At 35.5% G+C, this 27,624-nt stretch overlaps 1 protein-coding gene across 6 annotated transcripts in view; it reads right to left on the bottom strand.

Moving 5' to 3' along the window:
* Nucleotides 1-995: 995 nt before the first annotated feature.
* The window catches only part of Cd226 (CD226 molecule), an 89,772-nt gene continuing 63,143 nt past the window's right edge, over nucleotides 996-27,624 (bottom strand). For 5 of the 6 annotated variants that reach the window (XM_028768980.1, XM_028768982.1, XM_028768979.1 and 2 more), the window contains 3 exons: nucleotides 9,595-9,691; nucleotides 5,180-5,237; nucleotides 996-4,295 (listed from right to left, as the gene is read on the bottom strand). In XM_028768980.1, coding sequence (XP_028624813.1) covers nucleotides 4,182-4,295; nucleotides 5,180-5,237; nucleotides 9,595-9,691 — 269 coding nt within the window. In that variant the 3' untranslated portion in view covers nucleotides 996-4,181. The remainder of the gene's footprint in view (nucleotides 4,296-5,179; nucleotides 5,238-9,594; nucleotides 9,692-27,624) is intronic. The other variant, XM_028768983.1, reaches the window with a different exon arrangement.

Raw genomic sequence — 27,624 nt, 5'->3', positions numbered from 1 at the left:
GAACTTCAAGTCTCTGAAGCAATAGTAATAAAAATTGCATGGTAGGTTATAGGCAGACCATCGAGGGTAATGTTATTCCTGGGTAGGTGGTCCTGGGTTCTATAAGAAAGCAGGCTGAGCCAGAACCACCCTTCCATGGTCTCTGCATCAGCTCTAGTTTTTAGGTTCTCATCCTGTTTAATTGTTTGGTTTCCTATCCTGACTTCCTAAAGTGAAGGACTGTGGATATGGAAATATAAGCCAAATGAACCCTTTCCTCTCCAACTTGCTTTAGGTCATGGTGTTTCATCATAGCAATAGTAACTCAAACTAAAATAGTGATGCTGTTGTTCAGGTCTCCTGTGGCAATTTTGTCCCCAGAATTCCAGTGTATGACTTGTGTTTCACTTCTGGTGAACACTATTAATATCATGTTTTTTGCTATTTTCTAAATGTATTCCATTTGTGCCCTAGTATTTCTGTCAACTCTAAATGATATGCAGATAGGTTAACTATTTTTTGAAAAAGCATGAGTCCCCATGCTTGTTATCAACATCTCCAACTTTTATAACTATGTACCAAACACAGACATACACACACATGCATGCATGCAGGTACACAAACACACAAAGGCTTCTTATCTGGATGCCTGTTAAAAATGTAAAACTTGGATATTGTTCGGTGAGAGTTTTCTATCATTGATCCTATGGCTCTTTCTGTTTCCATAAGAAGGTGGAGGATATTGCTGAGGTAGCAGAAGAATGGAATGAGGTAATGAATAAGAACTGAAATTGATGCCCTGATGGAAGGAAATGCAGGACAGAGAACTGCTATCTAAAAGGAAAATTCCAACATAGCTGTTTGAAATATACATATTTATAAAATGTAAAAATATTGCTTTGAGATAAAAGTTACAAAGTTTTTGTGATTAAAATTTGTTCTGCATTTCTGTCTACTTGTTGATTTCTTTCTGTTTATTTTTCATAAAATTTTTTGGTAGCAAAAGAAACTAGACGTCATTGAGAACTATGTTTTATTCATTGAAAACAATAGATTACAGTACATTGAGTGATAAGAGCTGCTTTATGCCTACAAATTCAGTCTCTGATAATGGAAAATAAAACTGGAAACATTGTTCTAGATACAATAGGCAAAGAACTGACAATTAAATCAGAGACAATAAGCAACAAATCACTAATCAGACAATTATTATCTATAGCCTCAAATAAAGCATTTTCTAACAGCATCTTACAACGTTAGTGCTTTGAACATAGAAAATTAAACTGTGTAAACTAGTCTTTAACTGTAATGTGGGGTTTCCTAATTTAAAGTAGTATTGTAATTATATTATTTTATTTAATGGAGTTCTATATGTAAACTAATAAAACTTGCATGTTTAAAACAAAAAGAACGTTTTAGCTTTTATTTTACTTTATCTTTTTAAATTTATGTTTAATGTATAGTATCTTGATAATTAGTTGAATATTTAAACTTTAAATTATATTCTGAACTAGAGTGTAGCTCAGAAGCATAGTACTTGCCTGATATTTAAAAGCCCTGAATTCAATTTTCAGGAATAAAATAATGAAAAAGAATAAAAGAGAAAAATAAAGATTTATATTCTATTTTCTTAACATTAACATAAATGCATTTAAATGAAATTCAACATCAGTCTGAAAATAGCATAGTATATACATAGTTATTTTAAGCACCTAAGAAACTGCTCTATTTCTAATCAAACCTTTCATTGTTTACTTTAATAAAAATATTAAGATGATAGCATTTAATCCAAGCATATCTCACTTAATGTTGTACTATATACTGGTATCCATTATCTGTGTAAAGCACCTCCAGAAAGCATCTGGCCTCCAAAGCAGCACCAAATATTAAAAAAAAATAAGATAAAATAAAACATGGAAAACAAAATTGTATTTAATTTCTGACGTTCATCTTTTAATTTTAGTTCAGTTTTGATCACTCTGCTGCCAATCAGAACAATAGGCACAAAAATTTTCGGAGGGTTCACATTCCCGAAATCTTGTGAATTGTGTAGGACACAAAGACTAAAATTAAAGTGCTTTCTTGAGTAAAAATGTCTAGAGAGACAATGAGCAACATCTCTGCAGCATAACAGAGACATGGGGAAGTCGGAGATTGTAGTAAGCATTCCTGATGAATACTAAATTCTGTAAGGGAACATACAGAAATGAAGGATAGGCAGAAAAAATATATTTTGAGGGAGTGTTTTTTTCCAAAACATCATATGAATTGCCATAGGAACAAAGATGAGTGTCCAGTGATCTGGAGGCTTTCTTGATCTACTTACGTGACTCTTCATACAAATCACTGACCACTATTTGTATCTCCCTACAGTGCAATTATAAAAACATTCCCTCTCACCAACTTAGCCATTGCAAAACTTGGCATCCAAACATTCTAGAAAGTATTGCTTTGATTATCTTTAACATTATTGGAAAAATAATTAGTTTATTTTATGAACAATACTAAATTTTTTAACCATGCAAACTGTGAGGTATAGCCTTGTGATCTCTAATGGTTCCAAATGTTGACTATTTTCTGGTTTATTGTCTTTCAACTATGGTTCACTGGCATATTTAGAGAAACAGTTCACAAACTGAGACATAAAAATTTTCAAGCAACCAGTTAAAAACTGATTTAAAAAAACATTCTTATATAAGCACAACTAAGAAAGCAGTCGTTTTTATTTATTACCTTCTGAATTTCTGTAATTGGCAAAATAATTGGCCTATTCATCATACATGGTATCTAAGGTTAAAAATATGAAATATCCACTAATTACCTTAAAATTATGGATTCAATTTTGGAATCTATGTAACAGTACTAGCATTCAGATTTGTTTCACTTAAGTTTGTAACAAAATTTTCACACCAAAAACTTAAATGAAGCTTTCCACAATAGAGATTTAAAGTTTATGATAATTTAATTTTTTTAGAGATAAGAAATGGGTCTTTTAGATACTAAATACCATTCTATTTGATAATGGCCACCATAGTTTTAAGATAACTATAGTTTTATTTAGTTTCACAAACACTCCTTATTTTCTCCTTTATCTAAAATGGAGACAACATCAGATGCATTCTTTCAGTGCCAGCAGAGCTGGGAGAGATGGCCTTGATCAAACTGAAGCACAGATTTTCTCTCATATATCACTATTTGGTGTTGTCTTTTCCTTTTCACCTCGTCCCAAACTCTCTGCTCTCAGATTCCTACATTACTATATTCTACTACTTAAAACCATCAATTTCTTTTCATGTGCTAATTTTGCAATTTTTTTAACTCACAAGTTTACATATTAAAATAATTCTCAAAAGTAGAAAAAGCATTATTAACATAATTATTTCTTATTGGACCAGCTCACTGTATAGAAGGCCAGGCTTGAATGGGTGGCAAGAACTTTCTATAAAATTAGAGATGAATTTATTTGAAACTAGAAAGAGAAGAAATAATTGTACAACTATCTCATTCCTAGCCATTCCTTTACATGTACTCTTTTGAATTATGCTGATGTTATAGCATATTCACTTGTTATCTGGTTACCGAGTAATGTCTTTGCAGTCAACGTCTGTTAGGAATAACTCAACTTCTAGGTCCCTTTCATCCTCCTATTTAGCAACACTCAGAATTCCCAAGTAATGCTTTAGTCCTGGTCTTGAACCCATAGCTAATTTAGGTTATCTAATCCTTTATGGTAATGCTACCTTCTTGTTAATAAGTGAATAATAAACTTTGTTTCTTGTGTTTAACCAGTAAGCTTTCTACCAAGTGTCCTTGTCAACCATAATGGGAGCATATGAGAGAAGCAGCATGAAAGCTGGACCAGTAGTATGTAAGTAAGTAAGACCAACACTGTAGGAAGGATCCAGAAACAAGCTTATGCTCACAATTAATTTCAAGTAGAGTGAGAAAGCCATGTGGTGCTTAATCCTCTCTAAATTGTTCTGTTACATAATGGAAGAAGATTCCTTGAACACTTGATTCCATTAAATTTGGGTTTTCTAATGCATCTCTATGAAGAATGTTCCCAGGTAATAAAGTACTTCTATATATTAGATGAAATAAATGCAATTTTTTATCAATGTAAATCCTGGTGGTGAGGAGAGCATGGGTAAAACTCCATGCCATAGAAGTCATCACTAATGTGCTCAGGCCAAAAGAGCAACTTAGAATCTTGGTTTTGGCCTTCGAGCGAAAGTTGGATAGTTTACATAAATGTCTTCTTTTTCATCTTCTGTAGACTGGAAGGGAGAAGTGGGACTTCTGCAGTTGGTGGCTACCTACAAAATAAATAGCAGAACATTGAGTGGCTCACTGAATTTCGGTATCCAATGAAGGTATTCTATAGAACCCTCCAAATACACTAATATAGGTCATATTTCCATTGCAGATAATTTAGTAAAACATTAACCTTATTATACAAAACTTATTTCTAAAGCATATTTTAGAAATTACATCTTCAATTTACATGACTGGAATAGATGGTAAGTAAACTAAAGGCAGATTATCAAGTTTAGTCTTATGCTGATTAATTCTTCAAAAATAAGATGTCCTCTACCTAGCCAAAGTTTAGTGAATTTCCCCAATGGCTGTGGAGAATTTCAGGCAGCTACCAGAAACTGGGAGAAAAGTACAAAACTAGATTTACCCAAGAAGTAGATACCTTTCTCATGATTGCTTTTGTTTGTTTGTTTGTTTGTTTGTTTAAACCCTCAATCATGAAAAAAATTATGTGTTTTGTTTTAAACTACCAAGATTGTACAATGTGTTATGGAAGCACACATAATGCAGATTTTGGTGAGTTAAGCACCCAATGAAGGTACTCTATAGAATCCTCCAAATACACTAACATAGGTCATATTTCCATTACAGATAATTCTGTAATGTTGACTGCAATTATAACAGTGTAATTGTTACTATTTTCCTCACAATCCTCCCGCCTCAGCTTTCCAAGAAAAATAGGCATGTATTCTTTATAATGATATATTTTCAAAATCTTGGCTTCAAAAATTATTAAAAATAAGATAACTATTTCATCAGCTACTTGGTACTTGAATAGCACTGCAAGGTCATTAAAAGGAAAATAAGCAATAACATACACAACTGAAAATAAGAGTTCTTACTAGATATTTTAAACAAATGGGAGCAATGATAACCAACTTGCCTTACTCTGTTTATCCCTGGGCTCTTTAAGTGGAGTTCTCACCTGTCTCCTTCTCTTCCTGGAATACAAATTCAGGACAAAATGTTAAGAGCCTACACTCAAGTACTGGTTATTTGAACTGTTCAAATCCTTGCTATGTACCCAACCATTTATGTATTTGTGAATAAGTATTTGTGGCTACAAATAGTTGTTTTATGTGTACATTTTCCAGAGTGATATTTGAGTGTCAACTCGAGTAGATTTAAAGTCATCATGGAAACGTATTTCTGGGTGTAAATTTTGTTTCCAGAAATATCTACCTGGAGAAAGAAGACTTGTGTTATATATGGCATCACTACCCTATAGGCAGGGGTCAAAGACTCAATAACAAGAAAATACACCAGGAAGTTTTTTCCCTCTGCTTCCTGACTAGATACATGACCAGATGACTCATATTCTTGCTTCCATGATTTCTTTGTCATGATGGACTGTACTTCCTAACTGTGAGTCAAAATAAATTCATTCTTCCTTAAGGGTGCCTTCCAGGTGTTTTGTTACAGCAATGAAATGAATAACATGTTTATCTACTCTAATGTGCTCATAGATGCACTGCTACACTGCTCTCCAGAATGCATTACCAATTAATCAGAGTGGTTTTACAAGATATTGTATAGTGAACTAATATCAAAATAGCCTATAGCTTTTGGACTTCTGGACTTCTTTAAAAGGTCAGCACTCTAATGTATTGGATGACAATAATAATTGACTTGTTTCATTTAAAAGTCTTCAGGTCTTATTATAAATTACCTGATTTATTATTTTATTTAAAGTACATCAAAGCTCTAATAGATTAGAAAAGTGCTCAGAGGTGAATATCATCTTGGCCAGCATCTCATGGGTTAGGAATGGTGTTGGAGTTAAAGCCACAGCCCTCCCATCTGAATCCAAGGTATCTCCACGCTGAGTCACCTGTATAAGCAGACTATCCAGAGCCATACTGTACAACACACTCATCTAAGAAACATTCTGGGTGAAATCTCAAATGAATAAATATAAGGGAAACAAAAAATGATACTATAATTAGAAAAATAACGACAGCCAAGAATATTATAAAAAGCTGTTATGGGGATATCAGGTCTATCTCTCTGTCATCTCCCTACAAACAAGATTCTAACTGAACTACAGCAGAAATAGAAATTTTGTTGTGTTTGCTTCTTCTTGTTGTTTTGTTTAAAACTACAATTACAACTCTTCTGTAGCAATCATGAAAGCATGATATTCTTTCTGCAAAAAAAAAAAGATTATCCATAATGGCTATTGATGATAATGGGTACTTCTTATTGCTTGGAAGTAGACTGACTACCTCAGCACAATCTTAACTCTTTATATACATTTATCTGATTTTTGTTATTTAAGAAATTAGTACTCTACTTCAATAACACTGGAGTATATACAATGTAGTGTGAATAAAAGAGAACTTAGTTTAGATTTCAAAGCTTTCTTTATGCAGCTTTTGCTGTGCTATTTGCTAGACAAGTGATCAGTGTCTCATGATCAGTCCTCTTATCTTTACAATACAGTGAGATCATATACCAAAGCTGTTGAACAGTTGTCTTGTTCTAATTGTAAAATATTTCTCAATAGGGGACATTTGCAGTGCTGAAAAGAGAAGAGTTTCCAGCATATTAAGACATAGTATTTGTTAAAAATATCATATGCACATTTACACCAAGTGTACAAATAAGCAACATTTTTCTCACTAAATATTGAATTTCACCTAACAAATATCCACATCAAGAATAAATGTTGGCTCCTTTCATTCTGATGAGCACTGTGTACTTCCCCTGGTCCTGTTCACTCACTATTGCCATCTTTCTCATTTCTACATGGAAGAGCACAAACTCGATGCAGAGAATTGCTTCCAAGGGCATCAGAATCACAGGTGACTAGGTGCCAAGAGTAGTCTAAATTTACTTTGGCTTCTATCCAACTCAGCACATCTGAAGCTGCAGCATTATTCTAAATGGTAAGGCATAGGGCTCTGGGTCACTGTTATAAACCTTGGGTCAGTTTTCAAAGTATTTCCATTTGAAGTAACAACCAAAACATCCCAGTGACAAGATAGAAAGAGCAAGTGCCCTTTCTTTTGTGCTTTTCACCTGTGATTATGCAGTCAAGCTCGCTAATCTTTTTATAACATTTAACCAAGGGAGGCTAGGTACTCTCTGGTTCAATTTAGTTGTTCAGGTAAAAGTAATGCATTTTCATGAAGCAAAACTTATCATGTCCAACATCTGTGACCCTCCAGAGGTCCCTTCTGACACTGTTTCAGCTCTGCTTCCTGTCCCCGTGTACTTCTGTGATACTGAATTTTCTCTAATACTAACACTTGGGGATCTTTTCCTAACTTGGTATTTTCTACTCAGGAAAAAAAAATCTTTCTTTATGTAACCTGTGCTGTGCTATTTACTAAACAAGTGATCAATGTCTCATGATCAGGCCGCCATGATGGGAGAAAAGGTAAGACTTCTCTGTGTTCCACTGTACTTGTACAGACACCTATTGAATATGCACTAAAACACTAAAATGAAAACACTAAAAATAAAAAGCAGAAAACTCTCCCATTATGATTATCATAGATGTACAGAAAGGGATGACAATCACAAGAATACAAAGCAAGATGCAAGGCATGGCAGATGAAGAGGACAAGATTATTTCAGATAGTGACATCATGTCTATTTGAAGGAACATCAAAAGAGGACAGACCTCTGGCATGGGGAAAGGAGACAAGTGTCTTGCATGCTGAATGAAGCACAAGGACTGAGGTCAAATTAGAGAAACTGTATTTTGGTAGCAAAATTCTTCACTTTTGAGAAGTGAGTTGGATATGTTAAAAAATATAATAGTTCCAGTTTCAACAAAAGTAATCAGGATTAGGGGGAGTAGTAACAAGGAAAATGTAAATGAATATTTGCTGAAGTCAGAAAGCAAGGCACATTTTGATAGCTGGCTTAGTGAGTGATTATTCTGATGTCTTTCAGATGATAATACAAGTGTCAATCAGGAGAATGGCATCACCAATCCTATTTCAAAAGAACAAATAGGTAAAATTGATAGGTTCAAGGGAGAAAGTAGTTCTGAGAGCAATGTAGGGGAGGGAAAAATGTTATTAACATCAGGTGACAGTAAAAGAGTTAGGGAGTTATGGATAATATATGCAGACAAGACATATAATCTTGCTTGAGAACCATAGTAACAAGCCGTGTGTGTGTGTGTGTGTGTGTGTGTGTGTGTGTGTGTTGTTAATATTATCAGCAAGGGAAGAATAAAATTTTATTTATTCATTTGTCAAAAAATATTACATGCCCGCACCTTTCCAGACATGCAAAATTCTAATGTTCAAAAAGTGATCCCTTTCTCTCCTTAGCAGATAACCCTCCAACTGAAACATAGTATAACAAGTTATCTAATAAAATTAAAGTCCAGGGACTAAACCATAAACCAAAGCTTAAGGATGGATCCATGGCTCCAGTTACATATGTAGCAGAGGATGACCTTATGTGGCATCAATGGGAGGGGAGGCACTTGGTCCTGTGGAAGCTTGATGCCCAAGGTAAGGGATTGTTAGAGGGATGAGTTGGGAGTGGGTGGGTAGGTGGTGGTGCACCCTCTTAGAGGTAAAGGAGTGAAGGAGGGGAGCAGGGTTTGAAGAGGCAAGACCAGGAAGGGGGACAGCATTTAGATTGTAAATAAATAAAATAACCAATTAATTAAAAAGTATGAGATATACTAGACAGATTAGTAGTACTCATGGGAGAGCTAGAAGTGAAAGAAAGGGTAGGAACTCTCTCTCTCAGGCCACTCTTTCAGGTCCTATCTAAGTTATCTTATTTAACATCTATAGGTGGCTTGTCTCAGAAAATATCAAATTATCTTAGACTGTGTTGTTATCCTGGTAATATGTAAGCTTCCTTGCCTCTTGTTCGCTGCACTGCGATATTAAAAAAAAAAATGGCTGAATAAAACATTAACCTCTTCTTCCTCTTTTTTCCTCCCTCCCCATTGCCCTGTGCAACCCCTACCCCACAACCCACACACTCACAAAAGCTTCTCAACTGACACCTATTCCCGTGGAGGAGTCAGAAGGGAAAATGGATAAGGAACAGAGAAATTTGCATGAATGTAAGGGCACACTGCCAACTCTTAAATGAGTGACTCCAGCTTTGGTCTATAATAGTACTCCTCTTGCTTCCTGTCCTTTTTTGCTTGTTTGTTTTTCTGTCCCTTTTTAAAGAGCAGCAATTACCTATGTATGTAACTGTACACTCATACATAAATCCTGAGTCACTTCATAAGTTTTTGGGTTATTCATAGAAAACCTTAAATATCAGAATCATTCAAAATAAATAAGACTCAGGGTAAGTTGCTTTACTCACCTGTTATATAAAATGATAATGATGACAAATAGGATGACAAGTAACAGTGAAGCTGACCCTCCAACGACGGGAAGGATAAAATGTTTATTGGTTCCTTCTAGAAGAAAAAAAGTTAGAGTATGAATTAAGAATTTAATTAATTCCCACTGAAGAACGATGGGGAAATGAAGAAAGGATCCACTAATCATGGCAGGATAACAATCAAACTCAAAGAATCTAAGAACAATAAGATGGGTTAAGGAGAAAAACATTTTTTCCTGAAAGCCTCCTTAATTCTTATGACTATCACAGATTTTGATTGCTTCCTTGATTAAATAGGGTTCAACAACAAAAACACAAAAATGGGGCTGAAAAGACGGTTCAGTGGTTACTTCTCTTGCAGAGGTCCCCAGTATCCATGCACTGGTCCACAATTGCCTGAAACTGCAACTCCTAAGAATCTGACACTTATGGCTTCCAAAGGCAGAGTCCTGACAGGTCCCACAAACAGGAAAAGGGTCCAGGAGTCCCGGACTGGGCAGCGGGTCCCAATAACTCGAGAAAGTCCAATGTTCCAAGAAGTTTATTGTTCATGGTGTGGTAGTTGGACCTGGCTGTGGGCCCTCCATAAAAGCCAGGGGGAGCTGGCTTAAATAGGGAGGGGGAAAGAGGAGAGGCTGGGGAGGAATAACTTAATTGAGCTACGCCCCCTGGCCTTAGGTAACTCATGAATATGGAAATCTCTGTTAGTCACGCCCTCTACTTGTAGTTGTGGATGGTGATGCAAACCTCTCTGGGAGGAGCTACTCTGACCCAAATGCACGTCTGCAAGTTGCGGGCTAATGGAGGTGTAGGCCACACGTAGGAGTCTAGAATCCAGGGGCATGGGGAGATACGTGATGTCCCTCACAGGCCATGGTCACCTGTTGGGTCTCTGGCTATCTCAAACCCAGTGCTCTACTGGGGAGACCAAATCATCCCTTCACGGCCCTACACACTTCCACTTACATCCACATACACTATACAGATGAAAGTAAGAAAAAAAATCTTTAAAAGCAATAATGTTAATAGCACACATTTAACACAGATGATCTTTTAATTATCCTATACAAAACCCTTTGCAGAGAAAAAAAAATGTAACACTGGATTAATATATTAACAGGATTGCATCTTATGTTGAAGCATATTCTAAGCAGCAGTATATAACTGAAATGTTTGTCATAATTTTTAAAAATATGGTTTTTGTTATATTTGAGTGCTTGTTAAAAGTAGTATTGAGGATGAACACGTTACTCAAATTTGGTGTTGTCTGGTGCTCTGAAATTGTCTCCTCAATTGCTTGCTATTTTAGCTAATCAACATCTAGTGCCATCTTTCTCTGCTCAGAGTTCTTACATCTCTCAAGTGAGTAGATGAGTCAGTGTTTGAAAGAATGAAGAGGTCAGGGACCCCTATGGAAGAGTTAGGGCAAGGACTGAAGGAGCTGAAGGGGATGGCAAACCCATAGGAAGAACAACAATATCAACTAACCCAGACCCCTGGGAGCTCTCAGAGACTAAGCCACTAACCAAAGAACATACATGGGCTTGTTCATGGCCCACTGGCACATACGTAGCAGAGGACTGCCTTGTCTGGCCTCAGTGGAGAGAATGCATCTAATTCTGGAAGGACTTGATGCCCCCAAGGAAGAGGGGGTGTGGGGGTGTGAGTGAGGTGGTTGGGTGAGTGGGGGAACACCCTCTCAGAGACAAAGGGGAGGGGGAGGGAATGAAGAATTCTTGGAGTGGGGCCCTGGAAGGGGGCAACATTTGATATGTAAATACATAAAACAGAGAGAGAGAGAGAGAGAGAGAGAGAGAGAGAGAGAGAGAGAGAGAGAGAGAGAGGGACTGAAAAGCTACTACTTGAGAAATTCCACCTATGGAGGTGTTAGAGTGTCCTCTTGCCCATAGCTGCTCCTCATACATGTCTACCACAGAAGGCTTTGTGGGATGACACCCCATCACTATTGGTTGCTGGCAGGAATACACTTGAAATGAGATTTGCCTATTATCTTTATTGCACTGAAACAGAGCACTTGCCACTGCATTCTGGATCCAAAGGCAACCTGAGGAACATGACTTTTCACCTCATTCTGCTTCATATTTCTTCAGATCATCCCATACTTCCTAAGTGACATGTTCATTGAATCTTTTTCTCATGATGAAAGCTCAAAGTTTACATCAATTTTTTGGTTGGTTGGTTGGTTGGTTGGTTTTGTTTTTTGTTTTGTTTTGTTTTTCAAGACAAGGTTTCTCTGTATAGCCCTGCCTATACTGAAACTCACTCTGTAGACCTGGCTGGCCTTTACTCAGAAATCTGGGATTAAAGGCAAGTGCCACCACTGCCCTGCTAAATCAACTTTATTTAAAAGAATCTGAGACAAATAAAAGATGCTTTTAGGTTTTTAATTTGCTTAATCCCTATTGTAAGCATAAATGAGACCAGCCATACAATGGTTCTCTTTCTGAGTCTGGCTTATGCCATTTAACAGAACATCACAAGGCATATCTCAGGGTCACAGATTACAGTATCTTCTCTCTGTATAACAGAATGCTACCTTGATCTGTCCATCTATCCCAACTCTTTGATTGTTTCCACAATTTGAATACTGTGAAGAGTGCTATGTGAATGCAGGGATGGAATAATCTCTTCAAGGAAACAATCCAAGTCCCTTGGATATATACTCAACAGAGGGATTACTAGGCTATGTAGTACTACCTTCAATTCCTTGAGGCACCTCCATTTTGTTTTTAACAATAACTATGTTAATTTATAATAGTGACACCAACTATCTTTTTCCATAATTCTTGGCAAGCTTTCCATTTGGTTTAGAAAAGGTTAGTTAATGTCTATTGCTCATCTTTTTCATTGCGTTACTTGCAATATTTTTCTAATGAAAGCCTGAGACTTGTGACAGCATAGATGAACTTTTAGGCTATTATTCCAATAACAATAAGGCAAACACATAGAGACAAACACTATGATTCTAAAAGAAGGTGACATCTAAAAATGCTGAAAGCATAGAAGCAGAGTGGAATGGCAATCTCTGGCATAGAGCAGGAGGTACAGGAAATAGGATCCTACTCAAGGGTAGAAGCTTTGGTATACAAAGAAAAATTTCAGGGGCTATAAGTTATAGTATAGGTAAGTGAGAGGTATGTTAATTAATCTGGTTATAATAATAATTGTTTAATGTATATATATCAAAAATTCATATTATACATATATGTTATTAAATATACATTACATATAATCTTTGGCAATATATATATATATATATATATACACACATATACATATATATTAGAGCTAGAAGATGGTTCAGTTGGCAAAGCACTTGTCATACAATTACAAGGACCTGACTTCTACCCACATGAAAAGTCTGCTGTGGTCTCACACTCTGTAATCCAGTTCAGAAGTAAGAAGGTCCCTGGGCTGATTTGGTAATCCCCAAGCCAGGGAAAGTCCCAATCTCCAAAAGCAAGATGAACAGTTCCTGAGGAACAGTACTTAAGGCTGACCTATGATCTTCACATGCACACGTACATAAGTGCACTTGCACAGACATAAACATGCACATACGATCACACACACAAATTTAGAATATTTTTCTTTTGCTCTTTATTTTGTTTTTTATTCAAATATTTTAAATTATATGTAAATTTTTTAATCAGTAAAACTATAAAAATATGTCTATATTAAAACAGAATGTTTATTGAAATTCAGTGGTTGCATTTAAAGAACAAAAATGTGTGGAACTCTATTTTAAAGTAGACTCAGAATTGTTAAGAGTTAAGATCACATTTTGATCTAACATGTAACTGTACTTTTCATCAAATCTCTTAATTATAAATTCTAGTTTCAAATGCTTCAGCCTAAACTATATTTCCATGATCATCCTCTTCCAATAATCTCTTCTGACCATTAGAGTCAGGTCGATCTCTTCAGTGTCTAAATGTAAACAATCTCACAGTGTGCTAGGTAATTGGTAAAAGGAGGGAAACAGATAATCTCATATATTATATCTGATTTAATGGAACTTATGTTATTTCAAAAAGTCCTACATGTTTTAAAGTCAGCATGAAACAAGCATTTTCTTCAAGAAATGAGTGTAGAGAAATGAAGCTTTTGTCAGGCATGAACCAGCACAGCCTAGAGCCACTGCTGTTCTCCCTTCTTTCCTGACATCATTATGTAGCTGCTATGGGAATGGCCAGAGTACTGCAAGCATTCACCTCTCTGAAACTTGTGTGGATGGAAAAACAGAAAACAAACAGGATGCTTTGAGCAGTTAATCAATAGCTCACAACATCCACTTTTCCCCTTAAGTTCTGCTAATAGATCTGTGGTTGAATAATGCCAACCCTTAAGCTCTTCTCTAAAAAAAAAGAATTATTGTCTGTTCTCAGTGGTCCCTTTTCTGATGGCTTTTTTTTTTCATGTATCCTAATGCTGTATTGACTCATAGGCGGACAAAACTGTCTTGAACTACAAAGCTATTATTTTTCCTCCTATCACAAAGAGTAAGTGCAGTTAAACCAATTTAAATCAAGTCAGCGAAATTTATAAATGAATAATTTTTCTCTAAGCCTGCAATCCTCTGGGGTAAGTTTCTGTCAATGCCAAGTATTTATGACTGAGTTATAAACTTTTGAAGAAGACTCATGATAGAAATGTCTCTAGATCTTTCCGGTTGAGCTAGAAAAGAAGCAGAGCTATTGGCACTGCCCACTATTTGCCCTCATTAGAGATAGGGGATGGGGGTTGTTATGGTTTGTATATACTCGGCCTAGGGACAGGCACTATTAGAAATGTGGCCCTGTTGGACTAGGTGTGGCCTTGTTGGAGTAGGTGCATCACTCTGTGTGTGGCCTTTAAGACCCATGGCTGCCTGGAAGACAGTATTCTACTAGCAGCATTCACATGAAGATGTAGAACTCTCAGCTCCTCCCATACCATGCCTGCCTGGAGGCTGCCATTTTCCCTCTTTGATGATAATGGACTGAACCTCTGTACCATAAGCCAGGCCAAATTAAATGTTGTCCTTATAAGAGTTGCCTTGGTCATGGTGTCTGTTCGCAGCAGTAAAACCCTAACTAAGACAGGGGTGAAGACACCAAATAATGTAGAACCTAGATAATGAGCCAAGTACAATGAGTCATGCTTTCGATCTCAGCATTCAGGAGCTAGAAGTAGCATTATCAAGAGTTTAAGTGCAGACTGTGCTACATAGCCAACTCCTGAGCTGCATAAGACCATTTTAGAAGCCAACAACTAACAAACCTAACCTGCTAGACCAGAACATGTGAGGAAAAGTCATATATCCAGTAAGTGTCAGGTAAATGTATCTTTTTATGATAAACATTAAAAAGATAAGCACAAATGTTAGACCTTATTCTGTAGTCAGATGGAATATACATATAGTGAGTTTGAATGACGCAAATATACGTGGACTCACAGATTCAGCAATATTAAGACAATCAACTTTAAACTGTTGGATGAGACAGAAAAGTATTTAATCTCAAATTAATCCAGCAAACTAAAAGCACAGACATTGAGGACAGGTATGGGACCTAGTCCTGGCTTCTGCTTGCTTCCATCTAACGTACTCATAGAGGATGGTTAATCTCTTACAAAAGTAAGTAGCAAAATGATAATAGAGTCAAAGCCAAGCATGCGTTTTTGTATTTCAATAAAATATATAGAGAGGTACTTTAAGTATTTTAAATACTATATAATGTTATTAAAATGTACAAATTATACACATGTTTAGATTTTATATACCCTATCCAAATTAGGATTAACTAAATAAGCCATTTCTATTCACGCTGAAATGTCACATTGAAGTAGTCCTGTATCACAGGTATTGCTTGCTCCTGTATCTAGAGTCACCCTTCAAGAGAAGGGTAAAGATAGTATTGATCTTCATGAATAAGATCATCCTAGACTACTAGAACATGATAAGCCAAAGTTGATAAAATGTGTATCAAGTGGATACTAGTATTTTAATATCATTCCAGGTTTCCAGAGGTGACCTGTCTACATAAATTAGTTTTATAATCTTTACTTCATAAACAATTTCCTGTTTCACATGAAGAAAATCCCAGGGAATAAATAACTTTCTGAGACTTAAAGAACCATGGCACTAACTTATAATCTAGTGACTCTTGTGCCCCAAGGGTGCTTAAATTGGTACCTCTGTTGATCTGAATGAGAATAGCCCCTAGAAACTTAAGTGTTTGAATACTTGGTCTCCAACCCATGGAACAGTTTGGAAAGGATTAAACGATATGGCTTTGTTAGAGGAGGTATGTCCCTAGGGGTGGGATTTGAAGTTACAAATCCCCTTGTCTCTCTATCTCTATCTCTCTCCATCTCTATCTTGTCTATCTCTCTCTGCCTCATGATTCTTGTATCAACATATAAGCTCGCAGCTATTGCTTCAGTGCCATGCTAATTCTTCAAACCTAGTGGTTTCACATTTAAAGAATCTATGGGAAAACTATAAAATGTATTGATTTGATAAATTAATTCTAGAACACTAGAAATAAAAGTAAACAGAGGTTAGAGTTGATTAGTCATTTTCTTAAGATAGGAGTAAATATTAATAATTTAGGATAATGACTTGGTTTAGCTATATTCATTCTAAGTCAGGTACTCAGGTGCAAAAATCGGAAATCTATGACTTTTCATGAATATAAGTGAATATTCTATTTGGATTCAGTTATATTTTTTAAAAATAGATTACTTGAAGTTGAGAGTAAAATATGAAAGAAGAAATCAGATGAGTGGTGAGAAGTGGGAGTGAATATGTCAAAATATATTTTGTGCATTCAGGACATTTTTAAAGAATATTTTTAATAAATAATCTAAGGCTGTATTCCATAAAATTGACTTTAAGAAAGACAGCGCCCCTCCAAGGAGAATGCTTGAGGCTAATCACAACCCATCTGCTGTTTTTTTTCCTCACTCCCTACTTTCTTAGAGGGTTAGGAAACATAAGCTCTATCTCTTTGACATTGACACTATGGAAATCTATCTTAAAGCTAAATGAACTCCTTAGCCTACTTTATGTTGGAGAAATATCCTTCTCCAGAACCAGAAAGCCATAGCTTTGATATGTCATCACCAAGGACAACAGAGCATGGAGCAAGTTCTATTACCCAAACATTTCCCTCTAATGGAAAAACAACCTCCTGCTTTAAAGATTACGTTTGTGTTTCTTTTGGATAAAGACAATTAGCTAAAATGGATGGCCTCCACAAATGTCAGATGAATATGGCATATTTTGTGTGATATATGTAACAAATGGTACTGTCAAGTCCATTTACTTGAAGACTAGCTATAATTTGTTTTTAAAATGTGTATATTCTAAATCCTAATTGTCTACATTAAAAAAATAGTATTTACTTTGTTTGCAATCTTTTAGTAGATCACCTGAGATTCAAAGAACACTCTAAATTCATGCTTATTCAAATAAATTATTTTTGTTTTTCTTCTACTTTTGGAGAAGTTTTCTGGGCAGAGACATTTTGTTTTTAACTACATTTCCCCAGAGAATTGCTTCTATTACTGTTGTTTGACCAGGTGTGACTTTGTACCATGGTGTTACTATGTACGTGGCCAACATATTCTAGTGTAAAAAAATAAGCTTCTGTTGCTTCTTTGGGGGATTTTGGAAGTTAACCTTTCACTGACCAGCAATGAGGGGAAGAAGAGCTCTGATTGCTAACTACTGCTGTGATTCAATTGTCCTATGAGTTTAGGTCCTATGTATAAAACAAAGAGAAGAGAAGAATATGAGAAGAAAAGAGAAGAGAATTTTAAGTAGGATACAGCAATTTGCTTGGGTATTTTCTATAGATATCTAAGTAGTTGCCCAAGGGAGTAGGTTTAGCCATGTGATAAATATCTAGCAGGAGATCAGATCAAAACCATAAGTGCACTGGGATTTTGTGATGCCCCAAAATCATGTGCAGGCAGAAATATTCCCATGTCTCTATATCATGAACTAGGATTGTCCTTACCCAAATACTATTCTTAAAGTTCTAGTGTTTGGATGCTGTAGTACAATACCAGAGGTTAGGTGACAACAATCAGTCATTCATTTGAGTGTTGTTTGCCACACCTATAATGGTTTCAGGAGGTTGAGGCAGGAGTATTGCCACACATTTCAGGCCAGTTTGGACTACATATTGAATTCTATACCAGCCTAGACTACAAAGTGAGAACTTGTCTGCTCACCACTACCATCATCAAATCTAGAACAGCAGACAACAGAAAACCTTCTTGCTGCATCTTCCCATTGTAGACAGTGGAAAGACAAGAAAAGGTGAGAAAGATAGAGAAATAAATGTACTGGACTCATCAGGCGTACCACCCTCACAGCCACTGAAGCATCATTATGATAATTGCATTTATCAGTTGATGAAGACAGAGCCTTCGTGGCCCAATTAAAGTTCCCACATTAACACTGTTTCACTCGGGACTGGGTACAATTAAACCACACAATCCACTAATCTCTTTTCAGTGTAGACTTGATTTTATCAGCAGCTGGCATCCTACCTCTGGATTCTCACACCTGCTCTGATTGTGCTAATTCCCCGGGACTGTGTATGGATCCATTCTTGGATGACTCTACAAACTGATGCAAACGACCCTGGAAAAGGGAAAATCGTAGGCAAAAAACTCACGCACACAGGACCTGAGCCTGAGGGTGGTAACCAGATGAGCTGCAACACTCAGTGCTGGAGTGAAACACTGAGAGATCAGACCCCACTTGTGAGCTTTCACTTTCTTCACAGACTGGTTCAGTGTGGAATCTGCCTTGTGAATAAATATCTAAAAGGAGGAAACCAGAGATCAGTGACTTTACTGACACCCCTTCTGAGATAGGCAGCAAGACTTTTTCTTCTACTTTGAGCAGAATGAGGAACTGTGGCTAAGAACAGAAACTCTAAAGCTAGGGTGCCTGCCTCTACATATATGTATTAACTATGTATATGTATCTTCATATATGTATTAACTAAGAAGCTTTGAATAAACTGATTAAATCCACCATTCTTCACATCCTTCTCATCTGTAAAGTAGAGATGAGATAAAAATGCTTCGAGGAGTAAATGAGCAATAAATACTGTATACATCCTTAGGCTATCAAGCAATACATAGAGAAGTATGATCCACGTGACTCAAAAACATAGCAACACACAGCCATGTGCATTCTAACAATATGGAGTGTTAATCAGCTTTGCACTATTATGACAAATATTAAGATCAATCAACTTAGAAAAAGTGAAATTTTATTTTATAGTTTCCAATCCATGATCAAGTTGCCTCATTGCTATGCAGACTTTAGTGAGGAGTTGTATAGGAATACCGCTCATGGGTTAAGAAAACCACTCACCTCCTATACAGATCAAGGTAGCCAGAATTACAACATCTCATTCAAGGGCACACCCTAGTGATCTAAAGACCTCTCTCTCACTGTGCCCCATCTCTTAAACATCCTACCACTTCTCACTAGTACCATCAAGGAATCGAATCTTTGGGACATTCAAGATCCACACTAAACAATGCCATTAAATAAGATGTACATATAAATGTTCTGTTCATGTTATGTTTGTTATGAAACTTCTCTTCAGCGGATGCTTGCAGCCAACCATCAGACTGAGCACTGGGACCCCAATGGAGGAGTTAGGAAAAGGACTGAAAGAGCTGAAGGCGTTAGTAACCCCATTGGAAGAACAATAATATCAACCAACCAGACCCCAAGAGCTCCCAGGGACTAAACCACCAACCAACGAGTGCCCATGGAGGCACCCATGACTCCAGCTGCATATGTAGCAGAGGGTGGCCTTATCTGGCATCAATGGGAGGGGAGGCCTTTGATCCTATGAAGGCCCGATGCCTCAGCATAGAGGAATTCTAGAGAGATGAGGTGGGAATGGGTGGGTGGGTGGGTGGGTTGGTGAGCCCCTTCATAGAAGCATGGGGAAGGAGAAAGGGGATAGTTTGTTTTTGTGTGTGTATGGCACTGAGAAGGGGGATAACATTTGAAATGTAATTAAATAAAATAGCCAATAAAAAATGTAAAAATAAAGATAAGTGTAAAGCAAACATAATTATAAAAAAATGTTAGTATATAAAGCCTGTAGATTTATACTTTAGACACAGGCATATCTAGATTTTTGGCATTATGACATGATATTGTCATCTATAAAGTTCACACTCATGAATTACAGAACTGGGTTAGAAAAGAAATTGCAAGCAAACCTCATAATGTTTAAATGGTTTATGATTTTCTATTGGAATGCACTCACAGACACCCTGGCTGTAGGTGACAGTTGGACATGCCTGTTAGAATTTGATTACCCTCCCAATTTTTCATCTTTTAAAAATCCAATGATTGTTTGTTGATTGCATGATTAGATTTCAAAAATGACGCCTTTCATTTTTGGAATCAGTAGAAAACAGTTATCAACAGCAAAGCACAGTAAATTGTTTTCATAAAGCTATTTGAAATTTGACATATATGCCTGTGTTAAGTACAGATGTAAAACTGCCTACACAATGACATATTAACTATTTTCCATATAGAAGGTCAATAATCGTTTTCTCTCCTTCCTATTAATCACAAATAATCATACATATATTTATTCTTAAACACTCACATAGATAAGAATGAAGAATTAGTAGTGATTTGTCAACTAAGACTTGAAAACTGATGACATTGATATCAAAACAATTATACTTTGTGAACCTGTGTTTTCGATAATGGTACACCTGTCTTTTATGCTATCCAGGATTGAGGAACTTCTGCATATCATGACTCTTGAGCATCTTTAATGTGTAGCCACTGGAAGTATCTCAACCTTTGCTAATGTCTTCTCTGAACACCTGTTCCTTCTTGCATTCATGCATAGAATTATAACTAGCTTTTTCTTCATTTTGCTCACTTTCAATATGACTAAAGCCATTTTTAAACTCTATGAGCCCAAGTAAAAGCATTGATATTTCACATTTATACTTGTGTATGAGAAAAATCAGTTACAGTTAGTTAATAAAATAAAATTTCAGTGCCATTCTAAAACATTATAGCACCATGGCTACTTTTCAGTTCCAACAAAAAGGAAGTGTGCTAAATGCATTCTGGAAATAAATCAGAAAGAAATAAGTAGACTGCTAAATATTTATTTTACATTTACAGATGTTGAAAAAGAAAAAATATATTTCTCTATTGGGTCAATACCTATTAAGGATTCTTGGATCACTTCAGTGTAAATTATAACTTAAAGGTGCAAATTGGACTTTTAGGATATATCTTTGAGAGTGATATATTCATGCTTGTTCTTCATGTCCTGATCTTTTAGGTAAATAGTCCTCTAAAAAGCCATTATACTGCCTTTGAATATTTGTCAAAATGCAAGTCAGTATATTTGAAATATTTCACATAAAATATTCATCTGAGTAATTAAATTGGAATACTCAAAACTAGAATTTCTGTTAAAAATCAAATACTGCTAATCTTACACCAAGAGTTCATTTGTAAACTGGTAATTGGTTATCTGCCTTCGGAAAGACTTTACCTATTAAGCTATATCATGTGCTATTAACAATTCTTAGGACCTTTTAGGATGAAATTTGTATGTAGGACTAAAGCAGTAAAAATGGTTACCTTAGAGTCAATGTATTAAGAGGTTTGTTTGTTTGTTTGTTTGTTTGTTTTTCCATCAGTGGGGCAAGGAAAGAGTTTTAAGGGGCACAACTAAGTACTCAGATTTGAATTTGAATTTTATCTAACTGAATTCAAAGGAACAAGAAAGGTTTGGGTTTTTTGTTGTTGTTGTTGTTTTGTTTTGTTTTAGTTTTTGTTTTTTATTTGTTTGTTTGTTTGTTTCTTAATAAAAACTGAAGGTTACTACATGTCTTGGGGAGCAAAGATGCTTGTCACCAAGCTTGATGACCTGAATTTCAGAAGAATTACCAGAAAAACACATGGTAAAAAGATAGTTGTTTCCCACTGGTCGTTCTCTGACACACACTCAAACACACACACATACACAAACTCAGTCACGTACAGACACTCTCACATTACACAGTCACACACACACACACGCACACACACACACACACACACAGAGTAAATAAATAGATGAATGTTTTAAAAAATGTTTTTAAAAATTGATACTCATTCTGGGGGCAAAGACTTACCAAATAACAATTTTTAAGATCAACTGCTTTTTTTTTCTGATTTTCAGATTTCTGTTGTATGTGATATTATTAGCATGACATTATTATTCAATCCAATATTATAGTATTGGAATGCATAAAATGAATGCAAGCAAATGTTCACTTATCTTACTTTGTACTTTGGGGGAAATGTACTCCTGTCTACATGGGACATTGAAAAGAAAGTACCTCACTATCTATGTGTGATCTCACTAAATGGAAAACAATACTTTGATGTGGGCAGAGGTAGCTGTGAGGAAAAGAAGCTATGACATAGTAGGCAATAATTGAGTATTTAATTCATTTGTGATGTTGGTAACTGTGTGCTGCATCTGGGTACTAAGCTGTCAACCAAAATTTTTAAAATGAAATTAAATTCAGATGAAAATTGTATCGATTTGCTTGAGGGGAAACTATTTTAACTTGTGAGCAAAATCAGCAGAACTTGGGGATTCCAGTTGAGTGGTTCTAGCATATAAAAGAAAATGTCATAGACATCTTAATTTCCATATACGTAAAAATTCCATTGCTGAGGTTCACCAAACTGTGTCACAGAAACAGACTGATCTATGCAGATCATCTTAGAATATCTAGTCAAAATCTACAAGAGTGAGAAATAAGATTGTAAATGGACAAAATTCTAAAGCATAATTAATAATGACCTAGAACTCTTCTAGAATACAAATTAACTCACTGATGAGAAGCTGAACTCTAGAAACTAAAAGAAAATAAATAAATAAATAAAATTAATTTATCCTTCTTTGAGGCTGGAATGCTTAGCAAAGTGTTTGTCTTACAAGCATGAGCATCTGAATTAGACGGACACCTGTATACATGTATGTGCATACATAAACATGGGCACACACGCACATACAAAATCTCCTTCCATAGTCTTCTTCCATACAACTATAGTTCAACTCAAGAGCACATGAAGTCAAAGTCAATAAGCTTGTAAAGCATGAACGAGGGATTTTAAGATTGCTAGGCTTTACTCTAGTTATCTGCCAATCATGAGTTTCTGATGAAACATACAAGTACCATTTCTCGGGAATTGTGATTTCCTGATAAATACTCTTGAGATCTAATTTCTAACTCCACATTCTCTAACTCTACAGGCTCAGAATTATGCCCTATTTGAGTCTTAAAAAGCAAAATAATACAAGGTTAAAAAGGAAATAGATCTTTCTGGCAGTTGCACACACAAACCAAAGTTCATGAAAATTTCCTCCACAAACATTGTACTTGATTTACAGAAGTTCCATTTCTTTGGCTGGCAATCTCTAAACCTCAAATGTGAGCTATAATGTGAAAAGGATCTAAAAACAAGCTATGAAGAAAATGTAAAACTTTGATGGACATTATGAATTCCAAGATGGAAATATTAATGTAGCGAATGCTAAATAAATGTTCCTGAGCATATCATAAATGAATGTTTGGGGAACTTTGAACATATATGTAAGAATATCTAAATGGATGTAATAATTTTTCTAGCTAAAAAGTATTTATTATAAATGTGATGTGTGTACACTATAATTTGAAAAATATTTTTTCATATTTCCACTATCTTAAAATGTTTATTGTATACATGTTTCATAAAGTGGATAATTTTAAATATTCTTTAATTCTCTTTTACTAAATCTAAATATTTAATTCTTATTAATAAAAATAGCATTTATTTGTATAAAACATTATTTTAAAAGCAAAGAAATAGATAAATAAATCTATGTATTTAATAAGTGAAGGAGTAGATAAATAAACATATGTATTTAATATTGTCACAAACTTTTTCAATCACAAACTTTCAGTGGGGCTGGTTTCTTTCCATTTTAATGAAAAGTATAATCAAAGATGACAAGGGTATTTGTTAGGAATCCTGACCACACAAACAAATGCACTTACTACATCACTTAATCATAGTAATTTTAAGTTGTGAAAGTTTCAGATAGCCAAAATATAAGGTTTGAAGACATGGAAGGAGATTGGGATAATGTAGACAGAACATAAAGATCATAAAGAGAGTTGACTAAGCTCTATGGGGATGGCAGTAAATGGTGAAAGATGGTGGCCATGGAAAGGAGAAACTAGAACGGTATGAGAGGCAAGTCAAGGGAGCCACAAACAGAAGTCAGGATTCTTTCTCTGCTGTCACCTCTCCTCATCGAGGCCACAGCTGTGCTCATTTGAAACATGTGCCTCACCAATAATCCCAGAAGATGGTAGTTTTACATCTTCTTCTAAATGAAACATCTAAAGTAAGATTAATTCCAATGTTTGTTCAACTCTATGAACATATAAGGAATACTTCAAACTCTATGAGAAAAGCATTCCTATAATACCAAAATAAGCAATCCACAAAGGAAAGTGACTATAAGTCAATGTTTCCAATGAAAATGAAGATAGATGAAAATTTTAGTAAAATACTAGCTAATCTAATTATGTGATTAATATTGCACATAAATAAGATTGTATACTACAATCAAATGGGATATGAGAATATTTCAATGCATGGAAATCAAACAATATACCAACATAGATGATAGATAGATAGATAGATAGATAGATAGATAGATAGATAGAGATAGATAGATTCATATATATGTATATATGGACTTATTAATAGACATGATAACAATTAACATTTTTCATGCTTTACAAAACCCTCTCAGCATGTTAAGCACAGAAGGAATATGATAAAGGCCATTTGAGAAAAGCCACATTTCCTTTATTATCAAGAACAAAAATATCCCATTCTCCTCCAGGGAAAGGGGAGGTTTCATTGGTGGGGGCACCCCAGGAGGAGGAATGGGATGAGGAACTATGGGAGGAAGGATTGAGAGGAGGGGCAATGACTCACATGTAAATAAATAAAATAATTTAAAATTGCCATTCTTACCACTGAACTCAAGCTAATTCTACAAGCCCTCACCATAACAGGTAGGTGTGGGAGATCCAAATAGGAAAGGATATTTGTACTGACAATATCACATGCACACACACACACACATAAAACCCTAAGAACTATGCTTAACCATACACACAAATACACTTCAATTCCTAAAATTAATAAATGACTTTTTAAAGGTCCAATGTATAAAATCAATGCACAAAGAATATCCACATTTATCTATGCATAATGATACAAAAAAGAAATTAAAAAATAATATAATTCATATGCAATCAAAACAAAATCAATACATAAAGACCATGGACATTTTTCTACACATCATGGTACAAAAGTAAATTTAAAAAATAATCTCATTCATAAGAGAAAAAGAAGAAATGAAGACAGGAATAAATGTAAGCAGAGGTGAGAGACATATAAAAAACAAACAAACAAACAAACAAAAATCTATGAACAACCTACTTCTCTTGAAATATTATTTCACCAACCTTGCTTGGGTGCCAGAAATTACTTTCCTTGACTATGACAGAAGATCCCAAATCAATCAGAGTGACATTTCATTTAAGCTGCCTCACTCTGTACTAATTCATGGATCAGACTGTCTGGACCAACTTAGTCATCTGATTATAATCTTCTTACATGTATTCCCCCACTATTGGGTAAAAATTTCACTTTGCCCAATGTGACCTATTTCCCCCTCATTCCTCAGCTCTAGTTATCAATATTACCTCCTGTGAATCTTGGTTCCATCAAGAGGCCTCATTAAAGAAGATTGGACCAGGACTGTAGCAAGCCCATCAACCAGCAGCAAACAGTTCCTTCCAGTCTTGTCTCTGTACTTTCTGGTGAGCTGATGTCATTTATTTTATTCTCATTCTTTTTATGTTAACAGGTACAGCTTAAATGATAATAGTCTATACATCATCTCTTGCTAATAGTAAAAGAACTTCACAATTTTTTTTGGTTGGGATCTGAAATGTTTTCTTATGACTAATTAAAATATGAAAGATATTAGAAAACAAACATAAGCACACCTTTCACTCAGTCATTGGCATTGATGTTCAGAATCAGTACTGTCAAACTGTAACTACTTCCTAAGACTTCCAGGAGTACACGGTAACAGCACAAACCTTCATTTTTTTAGGAAATAATTTGATAGCAAAAACTCATGTTTCTACCACCTTCATCCTTTACTTAAAATATATCAAGAAAACACACACATATTTGCTGGTAATTAGACAATTAGTTAAAATCACTTAGGTGATCTTTAATTGACTCTTGTCTGAAGATAAACTTAAGTAGGCAGAAGTCATGGGAAAACCCGTAAGGGCATTTTGTGTGTGTGTGTGTGTGTGTGTGTGTGTGTGTGTGTGTGTGAGCATGCGCACATATACAGGCAAACTTGAGACCCCTAAAAATCTCATTTGGATGCGTGCAGCATTATACTGTAAAAGAAATGGATAGGAACTAAAAGAGGATGTGTAGCAGTTTATAAAACGTGTGTCAAAATCACCTTTACCCTGACAGTTGAGATGAATTAAATCCTCCTCACATCTTATACCTGTCTCCCTGCTTCAATCTCTACATTGATTTTTTTACCAAATAGCCTCAGGACTTGAGATAATAAAATCACACCAGAGAAAACACAAATCATCCTCCTTGCTTGCTGTCTAGTATCTTTAGATTTTATCTTTACTTACAACAACTGAAAAAAAAAAGAATTAAATCAAAACATACAAGCAAGAGTTGTCATCTCCCATCAATTATAATATTTGCTAATGGATATAAAATCTAGTTGTTATTATTTTAATCTATCAGTTAGATGTCAAAAAACTATTTTGCAACTGTTCAAAGCTTCTGGACACTAACAATACCTGCTATTACACTGTCAGTTCCACCTGATGGCAGATTTTGACATTGTTTATAATTTATGTACATAGAGATTGTTTTGAAAAAAGTCATGTTTGGCATATGAAGGACATTTTCAGTAATTTATAAAAGTTAAACAACAATATCTCCTAAAACCCATTCCCTTTGCTTGCTCTATGACCTGAGAGATTTATTTTCATGTTCTCAGCATTGACTATATAAGACCTGAGTTCATATATGATTGATAATGGCTCTATAACATATTTCTATTTAGAATATATTCTGAAATGTAAATAAAATATCCAATAAAAAGTTATATATATAAAAAAATACTTTCTTGGCAAAAAGGTTAACATCTGCTTGCTTTTTACTCTCTTTTTTCTGTCCAGATCCAAAATAACTTCTGCAATCCATGAATTTTTTAGTTAAGAAGTATTTCCTGACTGTGCATACAAGAATGGTCAAAATGTAAGACAAAGCATTCTGTTAATTTTCCTTATGACCCCAAAATATTCTATCAGGAAACCATTCTTCAATTCTAAATTGTAAAGCCAATTTGTATCTTTTCTTCAGCTCCTGTTGTCATTGAGACAAACAAAGGAGTTGATATGATCACGATCATGGATAACACATGAAAGCCTGCTATCCTGCAGTAACTAATGTCCTCTTTACACAGGGACAGGAGCTGCTGTTACACAGAATCTTCCCCTATTTACTCCAGTGCAGAAGGAAAGACCATTCTGAAATAGGAGCAGAAACTGTAAGGGGCAGCTGCAGGCTGAAAGAATTGCCTTTAAATGTTTAAGCACTGCCAAGGTAAGTTCTGCCAAGGTAAGTGAACATACTGAAACTAAGGAAGAGGGCAAAAAGTAAGGAGGGAGAGAGGGAGGGAGGGAGGGAGAGAGAGAGGGGAGAGAGAGAGAGAGAGAGAGAGAGAGAGAGAGAGAGAGAGAGAGAGAATAAAAAGGCTAGTGGGTAAGAAGTCAAGGAAGGTTTGAGGAAGGAAGGGA

This window comes from Grammomys surdaster, unplaced genomic scaffold, assembly GCF_004785775.1.
Source record: "Grammomys surdaster isolate TR1022 unplaced genomic scaffold, NIH_TR_1.0 189, whole genome shotgun sequence".
Taxonomy (NCBI): Eukaryota; Metazoa; Chordata; class Mammalia; order Rodentia; family Muridae; genus Grammomys; species Grammomys surdaster.
This window is presented reverse-complemented; position numbering and strand designations above follow the sequence as displayed.